The sequence below is a fragment of the Ovis canadensis genome, chromosome 9 (assembly GCF_042477335.2).
Source record: "Ovis canadensis isolate MfBH-ARS-UI-01 breed Bighorn chromosome 9, ARS-UI_OviCan_v2, whole genome shotgun sequence".
Taxonomy (NCBI): Eukaryota; Metazoa; Chordata; class Mammalia; order Artiodactyla; family Bovidae; genus Ovis; species Ovis canadensis.
Window position 1 is genome coordinate 31,134,593 of NC_091253.1, and position 13,887 is coordinate 31,148,479.

Sequence of the window (13,887 nt, forward strand, 5' to 3'; positions counted from 1 at the left end):
GTTGCCGTCAGCTCAATCTGGCTTCTGATATTGACTCTGCCGTGACTCGCTGTGTGGCCTTGGACAGGTGACTTCACCTCTCTGTGCTCGCCCAAATATGGGGTGATGAAAAGGTACCTGATACTAGGCTGTTCGGAAGATTGAATAGCTTTATCCACATAAAGTGTTTCACACAGTAAAACATCCACTAAAACGTTCTATTGTAAAAATTGCCGAACACATAGTAGGTGCTCGTTGAAGACAGTCACTCTTCTCTGTTATTAGATGCTCCGGAACAATTCCATTCTGTTAATCTTTGCCACTCTCACAAGGACTGCAGATTTCCTGCATATCTACCTTCCCATACACCATTAATGAAAGTTCCAAGCCCAGATAACCTTGCTTTTCTGTCCCTTAGCAAGCTTTGCCTTGATGAGAATTTTCAAATTGTGTTTGTCGATCTTTTAAAACCCAAGATGAGTATTTACTGCCCAAATGTGCAAGTATATCAAAAAGATTTAATTCAGGGTGCTGGATATTAAGGCTGCAGATTTAAAGAGGGAAATGACAAGGATTTCCTTTCTTTGCCCTTTGTGTGCTTGTGGCAACAAACACTTTGGTTTATCACTTGAAATCCTGTTTGAAAAGGTCAGAGGTTATTTGTGTGAAGTACGTGAGGACTCAGAAAGGAAGAATAGGAGGTGGGCGCCCTCAGATTTCTACTCCAGCCTCTGTCCATAACCCATGATGGATGTTGCCCCGTGTCCCCATGCTGCTCCCAGCTGGGGTAGGCGCCCCGGGCAGAGGAGGACCAGGCTCGTGGTGCTGTCAGTGATGGAGGCCAGTCGCCTGTCCCCAGCTTTCCTGCAGCCTTCGGTCCACTCTCTCGTGGTTCCTGCTGTCCCCATTTTCCAGAGGAGGGGACTGAGGCTCCAGACGCTTTCAGCTCTGGCTTCGGGTTGCCTGGCCAGCGAGCAGCAGGACCTGCCTCTTCCTTTGAGTGGCCACGAGCACCCCGCCCAAAGCCTGCACTCCGCCCTGACTCCTCCCCAGCAGGAGCTCCCCACGCTTCCTGTGCCCCATCCATCTGATGTGGGATGACACGAAGGGGGGCAGATTTATGGGCCTTGTGGAAATGCTTATCAGCCTCATGTCTGCCGGGTGCCTTCACACGAAAGCCCAAGAAACTCTTTGGAAAGTGGAGCTGATGTTCCGAGGACCACTAATTGGTTGACTCACGAGCCTTAATCACTGGCTTTGAAATATTCGATGTGAAAGATGGACTTGGCCTGGGAAACCCCAGTGGGACAGGCATGCACTGGTTTTCCAAGGACAGAGCTCAACTAGAGAAGGTGACTAGGTTGGGGTCATGAAGAGTTGCTCGTCTTTGCTAATTTGCTGGGTGACAAGCCTCTACTCCCCCTGCCCCGGGGGAGGTGAGTCGCATGATCAGGCCCTACTTCCTCGTCCTGTAAAATCACCCCTTGGCTCAAAGTGCTGGGCTTCGGGTAGAGTACACCCGGCTCGTTCCTGCCTTACAACCTTGCACAGACTCTCCCCTCCACCTGCTCTCTGCTCTCCTCGCCCCTGCCTTTTCACGGCCGGCTCATTCAGGAGCTCAGCTTGGAGTTCACCCCAGGGCCCACTTCCCTGTCCCCCACTGTCACGCCATCCCCCTGACTTGGCTACCCAAGTGTTTGCTGTGCTCCGCTCTGTGTGATGACCGAGCTGCCAGAGGAGAAAGCTGTTTCCTCGTTCACCGTGGGGTCACCAGCACCATTCTATTGCTCTCTATAAAGCCAGGAGTTTGGACCAGACGGTGGCCCTGGGAGCCTCCCCGCTCTGCAAAAAAAGTTCTCAGAACTTCAGAGCACTTCACGTTGAGGCTTTCTCTTCCTGACGTCTGACTTGCCTCACCCAGGGAGGCCCAGGTCTCTCCCAGCAGAGCCTGAGGCTGGGATTTGGGGCATGTGGGTTACTGAGGAGGCAGTGAGGGGAGACGGACAGGGCAGGGGGAAGACAGAGGCTGGGCAGGGAGGTGTCTTGGGATGGAATCAAACTTCAGCCTGACCCCAGGGGCACAGGGCACCCACCAAGGGCTAGTTCCAAGTGGAGGCAAAGGGGGGTCACCGTTGAGCAGCTCTGATTCCCTCTGTCATAGACTGGGGGCCAGGCATGGTCTCCTCCCTGGCTGGGCAGCTCCTGTCTGGCCAGGAAAGCCCTTTGGAGAAAGAGGCAGCTGCCAGCAGCCAATAGACACAGCAGCCACCCAGGAAAGGCTCTCTGGGCTGGGTGCCAAGAGGAGCCACTCTCCGGGGACCCAGCCCCATCCCCCTGCCTGACCCTCCTGAGGAAATTCAAACCCGAGACCTGCCCCACCGGGTGAAGTGACTCCAAGGATCACTGGGAGTCGTTTGCTACCTGCGGAAGGGCCAGTAGCTTCTAGTTACCAACGCTTGCCCCTGCAGGCACTCAGGTTTCCTGCCTGTCCTCCAGGACAGCCCCAGGGAGGAAAGAGGTACTGGTTTCTCCTTTCTTAACGTCCCTACTACATTCCACAAATGGTTCTGGAAGCTTTAAGGGTATGATCTCAAAATCTACCTCTCCTACCAACCCCGAGAGGTGGGGCTTACAGCACAGGTATCAACCCTGTAAATCAACTATGTGCGTGTACTAAGTCGCTTCAGTCATGTCCAGGCCTTTGCAGCCCCATGGACTGTAACGCACCAGGCTCCTCTAGTCCATGGGATTCTCCAGGCAAGAATACTGGAGTGGGTTGCCGTTTCTTTCTCCAGGGGGTCTTCCTGACCCAGGGTTCGAAACCGCATCTCTTATGCTTCCTGCGTTGGCAGGAGGATTCTTTACCATTAGGGCTTCAATGAAAAAAAGTTCTTATTTCATATGGTTTCCATGGAGAGTAGGAGGTAGGCTGGCCCCACCCTAGGCGGTGACTCCCTCATGCCGGCCGGGGCGACTGCCGTGCAGACACTAACGTGCACAGGTCATCCATTATTGATGGGCAGAGGTCAGCGAGCTCAGGCCAGGGGGAGAGAAAGTGGCCCCGGGGGTTTGAGTTTTCACCCCCACCCCCAGGAGGGACAGCACTTTGCACACCTCACAGGTGACGGGAGCTGGTGGAGCATGAGGCTGGAGCTGCTACAAGCCCGCAGGCTTATGTGTAATAATAATAACACCATAGGGTGTTGTCGTTGTTATTTAGGGAGGGCCCTCCCTGCTCCCCCATGTTTAGGAAAAGCAGCTAAATAGCAATGATGCCTCCTGATTTCTCAGATTCAAGCTCTCTCTCTCTTCCCAAAACACCCAGCAGTCTGTTGCCAGTTAGAATATTCTGGAATCAGACCCCGTCCCCCGCCTCCACACGTGATCTGGGACTTGCCACCAGTTCACCCACAAGTGCCACCTGTCTGTCCTCTGGGTAGAGAAGGGCTTCGACCCCACAGGCTTTGCCTGACGATCCTCGTCTCCTCCTCTGTCCCACAGGAAGCTGTAGGTTAACCCATGTGTGAAGTGTGTTAAACTCAGTGCAGGGCGCACAGTGGTCGCTGGGTCCGAGCTTACCCTCCTGTCTTCGCTCTAGAGCAGGAAGCCAGCTTAGCAATCAGGCAGCGTGGAGCTTTCATGTTCGGTGTGGAACAGGAAGCCTGCACCCTCAGGTCCCCCGACTCCCCCCACCCCCGGGACTCTGAAGGTGACTGCTGTCCCCTCTGCCCTCCACGTCTCTATCACTTCTCAGCGCTCAGCGTTCACTCTGTGTCTGAGCTGAGCACGAGGCAGGCTCTCTCCTTAGATCTTCACGCCCTCTCTGTAAGACTGAGTTTCGTTTTTTTTTTTTCTCTCTCTCTCTCTCTTTTGGCCATTTTTCAGATGAAGAAACAGAGGCTCAGAGAGGTTAAGGGACTCCCCCGAGATCACACAGCCGGTAAGTGGCAGAGTTGGACTTTGAACCCAGCTCTCTGACGCCAGAATCTGTGCTCTTAATTGCCTTGTTTTCTGTGCCTTGTGCTGTTGGATCGTCCTCTTCCACCTGAGTGTGGGAGATCTGTGCCTTGGTGACTTTCATTTCTTCCTGTGCTTCCTGCAGCATCCAGAACAGAGTAGGCTCTCCATGCCTACAGGGCGTTGAGAAGGCAAGCCTTTCTGACCCTACTTGGTTGTACAGTGTTCAGGTAGTGGGGTGTGTGTCTAATCACTGAACTGTCCTGGTTAACTACTTCCACTTTTTGCCACGTTCAAATACATCAGTATCTCCAGTATTCTTGCCTGGAGAATCCCATGGACAGAGGAACCTAGGCAGCTACAGTTTCCATGGGGTCACAAAGGGTCAGACAGGACTGAGTGTCTAAGACACACAAGTTCATCAACATTTCCAACAGATACAAATAAGAAATGTGTTATACCCCCTTATTGTAAAGATCAGATACCCTATGTGCGGACTGTATCCATAGACTGTTTTGAAGATGAGTGGGTCCTTTTTTGTGTGATTCCAAAAGTAGGATTCCATGGTGGGACGGAGGGCAGGGCGGTGAGTGCAGGCTGGAGCCCCCTGTTCCTCCCCCCGCATCTGAATGGGCTCCCACAGGGTACTGATGCTGTCCCCCAGCCGTCCCCCTGCAGCCTCACCTTGGCTCTGACTACACCCACTTTGCGTCGGTCCTCCTGCTTCTCACTTCTCTTCTCTTCCATCTCCTCTTTCTCATCCTTGAAACCAGTCTCTGCCTTTTCAGAAGATTTCCTGGAACTCATCTTTGAGAACCCTTTGAATATGAACAAGCCCCATTTAGTAGCATGGCCTTATGCAAACTACCTGATTTGGTCTCCAAACTCCTCAAAGAAAAACCCTGGAGTTGGAGAGGAAGTGGGTGTGATGTTCATAGGCCACCAGTGTGGACCTTGGGTGTGGTCTACTAACGGTTTTGGTTTTTGAACCCCCTTAGTGGTAATGAGGAGGCCCAGCAGCTGGGCCAGGGGTCCCCCACCCCGAGCCATGTGACCCAGAAAAGCTGCGTTTCAGTAGCTCGTTTCTGCCTGGGTGAGATTCTGTTTAAAGAAAACATGAAAACCACAATTGATGTGCTTGTCCGGAAGTCTGGAAAGCTGGTTCTAAGCCTGGTTCTGCCACATCACCCAGTGTGGACTTTACTAAGTCCCTCCTCTTCATGGGGGCCTCAGTTTGTCCATCTGTACAGTGGGTTATGGACCAAGTACAGCTAAGACTGACCCCCGGCTGTGGTTTCTCAGCTGCGGCATTGGTGAGCCTTTGATGATGCTCTTGCAGATTCCTGGGTTGACAAGGAAGAGCCATGGGGACAGAGGACTGAGGGAGATGTGGCGTATGATCAAAACAACGCTGTACCCTGATCAAGACAGCCCCAGAGCCAGATGCACACATGGGTTCAGGGATGAGCCTCCCGTAACCGACAGAGGCCATCTCCCCACTCCAGGGAGGTCAGTCAGAGGCTCAGACCAGAGCCGTGGGCCCCACAGTGGGCCAGGGGCCTCCGCACAGGCAGTGTACCTACATCGTATTCCAGCCACAGAGGGACTCAGCAGGCAGCTCTCACACCTGCAGACCACACCGCTGAGTGCCGTACAAATACACAGTGCGGTTTTGTAGTATTTTGGGGTTTGCTGCTTTTGCAAAAACCAAAGGAAGTGTAGGCTGGGCTCTGACTTCCTCTCCCTGAGGATGGCCGATCTGCTTGGGCGGGGACCAGCAGAGCTTAACGAGGACCGGAAACCTCCAGACACAAGGTCTAGGGATCAGAGGGCACCTGCTCCCACCCCTTCATGGGTCAGGCCGACTGAGTTGTCATTGGAATCGTCCCATTCGCCGTGTGAGGACACCGAGGCTGGGAAGTGACCGAGACCCCTCACTCACACTGTGCACACACCAGAATGCACCTCTGCTCCCTGAGCTTGGACCACCTCTCACCCTGCTGTCAGTCCACACGGACAGGTTGAGGCCCCAGTGTGGTTCTCAGCGAGATCGACGCAGCAGTGAGGGACGCTGGTGAAGTTCTGCCCCCCTGGTTGGTGGGGAGACAGATAGACAAAGAAGGAACTCGGATGCAATGGGGTGTCCTTCTGCGATTAAGGCTGTGAGGGAAAATGCAGCTGAACAAAAGGGCTAGTGACAGGAGTGATCCCTAGAGCGATCCTGTCTTAGGGTGATCGGAAAAGGCCTCTCCAAGGAGAGCGGCTGGGCAGAAGCATGCTTGCAGTGAGGGAGCGAGCCCTGCGGGCTCCACCCTAAGATAGTCTAGGTGGAGGGAAGAGCATGTGCAAAGGCCCTGGGGCAGGGCATGTGCTTACTGTACCTCGCACCCTTGGCATCTGATGGTCTGGGTGTTTGCCTTCCCACCTTCCCAGCAACACAGCTCCTGATCATCACCATTATTCCCTCCATCCGTCACCTCCACGTGTCTAGGGCTGTGGCAGGGAGTAGCTGTTGCATGGTAAGAAAAACCAGACAGAACTGACTGGAGCCGAGGGAAGGTGTGACTATAACAAGAAATTGCTGGTCTCATCCCTTCATCTTCTTTGCACAGTTCACTCCTGGGTGGCTTCTCTAGTGCCTCAGTCAGTAAAGAATCCGCCTGCCATGCAGGGACAGGAGTTCAACCCCTGGGTGGGGAAGATCCCCTGGAGGAGGGCTTGGCAAGCCACTCCAGTATGCTTGCCTGGAGACTCCCCATGGACAGAGGAGCCTGGTGGGCTGCAGTCCCTGAGTCCGACACCGCTGAGCTACGAAGCACAGTGCACAATGCTCTTGGGTGACACTTGAAATAGTTTCACCTTCTTGCTTTGCATTTATTCTCATAATGCATGTTTGAACCAAGACTGCGTTTTCAGCATGCTGTGGTGCACTAGTTCAAGCTCATCTTTCCAAGCAGGGCAGGAACCTGGACCCCAAAATCACAGGAACAGAGCAAGAAAGTAGGCTGGGGCTGCACTGCTGACCTCAAGCTGAGCGTAGGAGAGGAGGTTCCAGCGCACGGAGCAAGGCCTGGGGTGGGGGTGGGGGCGGGGGCCTGGCCATTAGCGGGCTGTGATCTTGAGCAGACCCTGTCCCCTCCGGGCTCCGTTTGCTTCCTGTGCGTCCTTGTTGGTGCTGATGCTTGTCTAGCTCCTTCCGGAGCAGCTCACAGCCCGGGTGTGCCGGAAGGGACATGCTTTGGGAGTGAGGGACACCAGCTTCTAATCTCCCTGCTGCTACCACATTTACCACCTTGGACAGGTCACATCCTCTCCTAGAGCCTTCGTGTCTGCACCTGGGGGGAAGAAAAAGTGGAGAGGCCTGATCCTCCCTGTGATCCTCTGCGATCTTGAAATGCCACAAGCCTTTGCCTCCAAGGCAGGCAGCAGCCCAGCCCAGGGACAGAGCCTTCTAGCAGCGCCCCTTTGATTCTGTAGACCTGGAGCTCTCAGCGGAGAGGTGCCCAGTGAAGAGGGCACGACCTTGGCTGTCCTGCCTCAGGCATTCAGATTGGAGCTTCAGATAGTCCTCACCTCCCCCTGATCTGAGACCCGGGGCTGCAGAGCCAGAAACTCATTTACCGGAGCAGAGGAGTATGTCTGTTTCTTCAGGGCCCAAAAGGACTTATTAAGTCTTCCATGAACTGAATTTCATTCAGCTGGAAAAAGAATAATCAGAGAGCAGTTCCGCCTGGTTAGTTGAACGTTTCTCATAAGAAAGGGTCAAGAAGTTCCTGTACCATGAGGCTCAGCCTTCCCTGCTTCCTCCGCAGGGAGCAGGCAGCCTGGTGGTCGACCAGCAAGCCCATCCACGTCACTGGGCTAATGACCTGTCCATCTGCCCATAACAGGCCCCCGTGAGGGGCCAGGGCCCAGGGCACCAGAGACACAGCCTGTGCACTCAGAGCACTTAAGGCTCAGTCTGACAGTTTTCTACATCTGGTCGAACTCTAGAGAGTCTGTGACTGAGTTCACTCGCAAGGTCACAAAAATGTGAACATTCAGAAACTTTCACTTTTCTATGTTTTCCACAATGTTTACTCCAAATTCACTGGTGCAACACATCCTTTGTTTACTAACTAAAGCTAATGTCTGCCTCCCCTTTAATCAGTGCAAATTTTCTTCTGGTCCATTCCATTCCATCCAGTGCATCCTAGCCTCATGTGAATTCTGGGGAAAAGGAGGGGCGAGGGCACCAGGGAAGTTCCTGGGAAAGTGGCACTGGAGACATGGAATTCACCAGCCGGGAGGGGACAGGAAACAGCCACTCCATCAACAAGGGATTTGGGCCGATAGTAAAATACTTTAAGATATGGAAAGTAAGCTCTGGGGTTTGATTTATTCCACTTACAAGCTAATGGGTGTATGGTCTGGGGTTTGATTTATTCCACTTATGAGCTAATAGCTAACTTGTTAGTGTTTTGGGGATACTGGCAGAACACAAAGGAGTCCTAGGTCAGAGATAAGAGACTTGTGAAGTGGGGGAGACCCTACTCCTTTCATGCCTGGAGCCTCATCTCAGGATGGGTTCTTCTGTACAGTCAAAGCTGTGGTTTTTCCAGTAGTCATGTATGGATGTGAGAGTTGGATCATAAAGAAGATTGAGCACCAAAGAATTGGTGCTTTCAAATTGTGGTGTTGGAGAAGACTCTGGAGAGTCCCTTGGACTGCAAGGAGATCCAACCAGTCAGTCCTATAGGAAATCAGTCCTGAATATTCGTTGGAAGGACTGATGCTGAAGCTGAAACTCCAGTACTTCGGCTGCCACCTGACGCGAAGAACTGACTCCTTGGAAAAGACCCCGATGTTGGGAAAGATTGAAGGCAGGAGGAGGAGACGACAGAGGACGAGATGGTTGGATGGCATCACCAACTCAATGGACATGAATTTGAACAAAGTCTGGGAGATGATGAAGGACAGAGGAGTCTGGCATGTTGCAGTCCATGAGGTCAAAGAGAGTGGGACACAACTTAGCGACTGAACAATAACAGCAACATAACTTAGTCAATAATTTCAGAGGTTGAGTTCAGGAAACAAAAGGGAGTGAAGGTTCTTGGTACCATTTCCTAGGTCATGGCTTATCAGTAGGCACTTATTCTCTACACCTGTTATCTACCTGTAAAATAGGAAGGAAATAAGCACCTAGGCATATACGTTGAATCAGAAGACCATGTGCTTATTATTTGCATTAATGTGAGGAAGCAAACTCACCCTGATGATTCAGCCTTCTAGGTTATTTCTTTCTTAACTGAAATTGAAATTGTTTGAGTTTCAGCTCTAGTTCACAGCACACATGCAGACACTTATGTAGAATTCATCTGCCAGGATCTTCCCTGATAAAGATGCTGTTCATTCACTGGGAGAAGGGAGGACGTGAAGGTAAAAAGGGTCAGGTTCCCAGAGAGCAAAAGAACAGAGCGAGAGAGAAAACAGCTGAGGCAGTGCCTCTTCAGATCTTGCCCCAGTGGATGGAAAAAAAAAAAAAAGCATCATCAATAGTCCATCTAAGAAAGAAATGGAAAATTTTACTTGGGCCAACCTGAGGATCACATGTTGGCTTAAAACTCAACATTCAAAAAACTAAGATCATGGCATCTGGTCCCATCACTTCATGGCAAATAGATAGGAAACAATGGAAATAGTGAGAGACTTTATTTTGGGGGGCTCCAAAATTACTGCAGATGGTAACTGCAGCCATGAAATTAAAAGATGCTTGCTCCTTGGAAGAAAAGCTAGGACCAACCTAGACAACATATTGAAAAGCAGAGATATTACTTTGCCGACAAAGGTCCATCTAGTCAAAACTATGGTTTTTCCAGTAGTCATGTATGGATGTGAGTTGGACCATAAAGAAAGCTGAGAGCTGAAGAATTGAAGCTTTTGAACTGTGATGTTGGAGAAGACTCTTGAGAGTCCCTTGGACTGCAAGGAGATCCATCCAATCTGTCCTAAAGGAGATCAGTCCTGGGTGTTCTTTGGAAGGACTGATGCTGAAGCTGAAACTTCAATACTTTGGCCACCTGATGTGAAGAACTGACTCTTCTTCAACACAACTGAAGCGACTTAGCACGGCAGGAGGATCATAACCCAGGAGACAGTCTTTCAGAAAGCTCGGAGGACTATTCCTCATGTTAGAAGTCAGAGCACAGTTATACACGTTTTAGAGACAAAAAGTTCTACGTCAGATGACATGTTATGGACAGTTTACACAATCCAGATCTACACATCCAAAGCAAGCAATGGGTTATGGGTCTTCATGAACCCTCACAAGATTAAGAAGAAAGGTTATCTCCTGAGGAATGTGGTGGCCCTTGATGAGATGAAGGAGGAATCTTCTAAGGAAGTGAAAGAAGGTGAAAGTGTTGTCGCTCAGTCGTGTGTGACTCTTTTCAACCCCATGGACTGTAGCCTGCCAGACTCTATCCATGGGATTCTCCAGGCAAGAATCCTGGAGTGGGTTGCCGTTTGCTTCTCCAGAGGATCTTCCCGCCCCAGGGGTTGAACTCAGGTCTCCTGCACGGCAGGCAGATTCTTCACCCCTGAGCCATCAGGACCTCCCATCTTTTAAGCAGATCTGGTCAATACAGATGTGAACACACACACTAAAATGAGTGTTAGTCAGGCTTCCCTGGTGGCTCAGATGGTGAAGAATCTGCCTGCAATGCGGGAGACCTGGATTCGATCCCCGGGTTAGGAAGATGGTCTGGTTAATAGGGACGCACAATCCACACTATAACGGAAGGAGCAGGCCCACATGGACAAAGATAACCTTTGTGTTTAAATTTTTCTCCAGAGGAAAATTTTCTTGTCTTGCCGTAAAACAGGCTTGATTTCGTTATCCATCACTCTTACCCTGTACTGTATATCTGGGGAGGGCTGTAGTTACCCCAGTGTCCCTCCCACAAACTCCACTGGTCCCTGTGTCAGCTCAGGATACTCAAACACAAGGATGTGCATTGCCCCATGGCTGGGTGAGGTCTCCCAGCTGGCAGAACAGAAGCGCTAGGACTCTCGGATGGAGACCCTGCCTGGTGTCAGGTACGCTCCACCAGACCCCAAGACAGGCCTGGACCCGCCACCCCAGCCAGCCTCTGAGACCCCAGGGCAGCAGCCAGCCTCTTTAAAGCCTGCTTCTCACCATGGCATTTCAGGAAAAGATGAAAGGAAGTCTGTGCTTTAAAGCAAATTAGGCAGAACGAGAGGGTTTCAAAGTGCCACGCTCCCCAAGTGGGAAGCTCTTTGATGGGCAACCGAGGACAGACCCTCCAGTCTCCCGCCCTCAGCCTGGGGAGCTGGAGCAGAACGGCTTTGTCCCCAAGCACCTGTGGCCACAAGGGGAGTATTCACCATCCGGGAGGGGGTGGTCAGCGTAGCTCACTCTTTCCTGCCTTTCTGCTTGACTTGCCTCCCCCACTGCATAGAGGACGGGTAGTAGCTGTGAGCATTTTGTAGGGAGGAGTGGGAATGGGAGTAGGGCTGAGTGGGTGTGTGACCTTCCAGGCGGCATGAATGCACCCACGGTAGGGGTGTTGGGCTCCAGCCAGCACTCCAGTTGTGAGAGCAGCTCAGGCTGGGGGGTAGACGCTTAGGTGCAGAGCTCAGGCTCTTGAATCCTAGATCACCTTTTCGCGTCCCTCTTTCCACATGTACAGCCTTGGGCCAAATGGCTTAACCTCCCTGAGCCTCCATTTTCCTTATCTGTAAAATGGGCATATTAATAGGTTCAGTAAGTTCACAGGAAGAAAGCTAGCTCTTAGACCAATCCTGAGAGGTACACTCAGCACACAGTCAGGGCACAAGGAATGTCTGCTCTTAACAGGCTCTATACAGAGGAGGAGTCAGATAGGCTACTGGCCCCTGTGGAGGTCACAGCTCGTCTCTGTCTCATTTCCAAGGCTTGGGTTTTTACGGTTCCGATTCTGCACACGAAGGATCAGTGTAGTCAGGGTGGCTCGTCACATAGCTAATCATGCTTTGGAACTTCAGCCCTCTGTCCTCTTTCTACTTCTCTCACAGGAAACAGAAGTTGGCCTGAGTTCTCTGTCTCCATCCCCTGCTTGCCCGCTGGCTGACCATGATCGTGTGCTTTAACTGCTTGAGCCCCTTTGGTCAAATAAGGCCTTGGACAATGAGCACTTATTATTAGTAGATGGCATTCATTAATTACAGAGAGTGAGATACAAGGCCAAGGGGCCAAAACTCCAGCGGCGGGAGAGGGCCACCTGGCTGTGGGCATCCCTCACATCTCCCAAGGGGGATTAAGATGCAGGGCAGGGCCTCCCACAGGCACGGCAGCCTCAGGAAGGCTCTTACCCTCGGTTGCATCTCAGGCTCATCCCTGGCCAGGTGCCCTTGAACAAGAGCCCTCAGCCTTGACCTTGACAGAGGCAGCATCACCCCCTCACGGCCTGGGAGAGGCGCCCAGCTTGGTGCCTGACGCACAGCTGTGGATGTTAGAGACAGGTCCCCTGCCCCTTCCCTGACACACCCACCAGCACTGGTTTCTCTGGGACTCACCAGCTGTGGGAGCAAATGGGGAATACTCACTTGGGGGTCCCCCTCTCCCGTGGCTCCAAGCCTCCCTGCTGCTCCCGGCTCTGAGGACGCCTGCCACGCCCTCTACGTGCGCAGGTCATTCCTGGTCTCTCTGCTCTTGCCCGGCTCGCTGGGCCTCTGCTGCCCACAAGCTGCCTGATCTCAGCCACCCCAGGAGCTCGCTGCAGCCCCTGACACCATCCTTGCGTATCTGCACAGACAACTTTGCTCTCAGTCCTCCCGGTGGACAGCTGCACAGCCCTACATCAAGGGGGCAAGGTGTCCCTCCTTCCCAAGTTCAGGGCTTGGGAGGGGGCCCCACATGGGTGACTTGGGCCCAAAGCGCTGCGGGGTTGAATACACAGAGCAGCCCCTCCTCTCTTCCCAAACGGGGCTTGGCCAGGGGTGGGGAGCTGGGCCAGTTCTATCCCAGTCACCCCACTGGACACCATGACAGTCCTCCGACCCTTGACTTCCAGGGATGGTTTGTGCCAGACACGTGCTTTTCTGGGGCTCCTGCCCACCCCAGAACACAGGTGGGTGCTGGGCTCCTTGCCTCTTTGGCTGCTGGGTTTATCCTGCAATCTGAACCCCCATTCTGGGCGTCACCAGAGATCAACCCCCTCAACCCCCTTCAGGAGCTGATTGGATGCCCCTTGTTAATCATTAGAATTCAGATCTCCCCTTGAAGTCAGGGGGCCTGGGAGGAAGTCAGGGAACCCCCAGCTCTTTAGAACCAAGGGCAGACCCCCGAGATGAGGGTGTGGTGGGGGCTTCACCCTTCTGAATCGCCTTTCCTTTGTCGTGACTTCTCCGCCACCCAAATCAGGGAAACCCCTCTTTCTTCTGGGACCTGGTGTCTGCCTGGAGGTGCTTACACAGGGCAACTCCTGAGATTCCTGACCACGTTACACACTTTGGATATTGTGTGCATGTCTTTGGACTCCGATTTGAGCATCCCTCAGTCTACACACATAAGGAGATTTGTGGATTTAAATTCCCTTTTGTGCAGCTCAAAGCATGAAAATTGATCTAGCTCCTTCTCATATGACCCTAATCCTGGTTAATCGTGTTTCTCACGGGTGCTTCTCCAAACTGCCTGCTCTGAAGTCCAGCTGGTGCGTCCAGGAACCTCTGCTTTGTCCTCCAGCTCCCCAACACAGGAGCAAGCAAGAGGTACTAGGGTGAGGAGAATTCACAAGTCCTAGAGAGGATTCCTTCGACCTGCCGCACTTCTTGGGTGTGCAGGAAATGGGCAAAGTCATTGCAGGAAGGAATGGAGAAAAGTGAAGCCCCCCAGAACGGGCTTCCCAACGCACCAAGATGGAGGCAGGGCTGCTCTCCAGACTCCAGGGGGCGTGGTGTGCACACCGTCCA

General features: G+C 52.5%; 1 protein-coding gene across 14 annotated transcripts in view; it reads left to right on the forward strand.

The window, feature by feature from the left end:
* ST3GAL1 (ST3 beta-galactoside alpha-2,3-sialyltransferase 1) overlaps positions 1-13,887 on the forward strand; it is a 92,709-nt gene that overhangs the window by 47,182 nt on the left and 31,640 nt on the right. For 6 of the 14 annotated variants that reach the window (XR_011258959.1, XR_011258957.1, XM_069599819.1 and 3 more), the window contains one exon: positions 3,865-3,919. The exons of 6 other annotated variants lie outside the window; for them this stretch is intronic. Coding sequence is in view for 1 of the 8 variants with exons in the window: in XM_069599819.1 (XP_069455920.1) it covers positions 3,865-3,893 (29 nt within the window). In the remaining 7 variants the exon portion in view is untranslated. Of the gene's footprint in view, positions 1-3,864; positions 3,920-7,237; positions 8,083-13,887 lie in introns of those variants that run through there. 2 more of the 14 variants (XR_011258961.1, XR_011258958.1) reach the window with 1 other exon arrangement.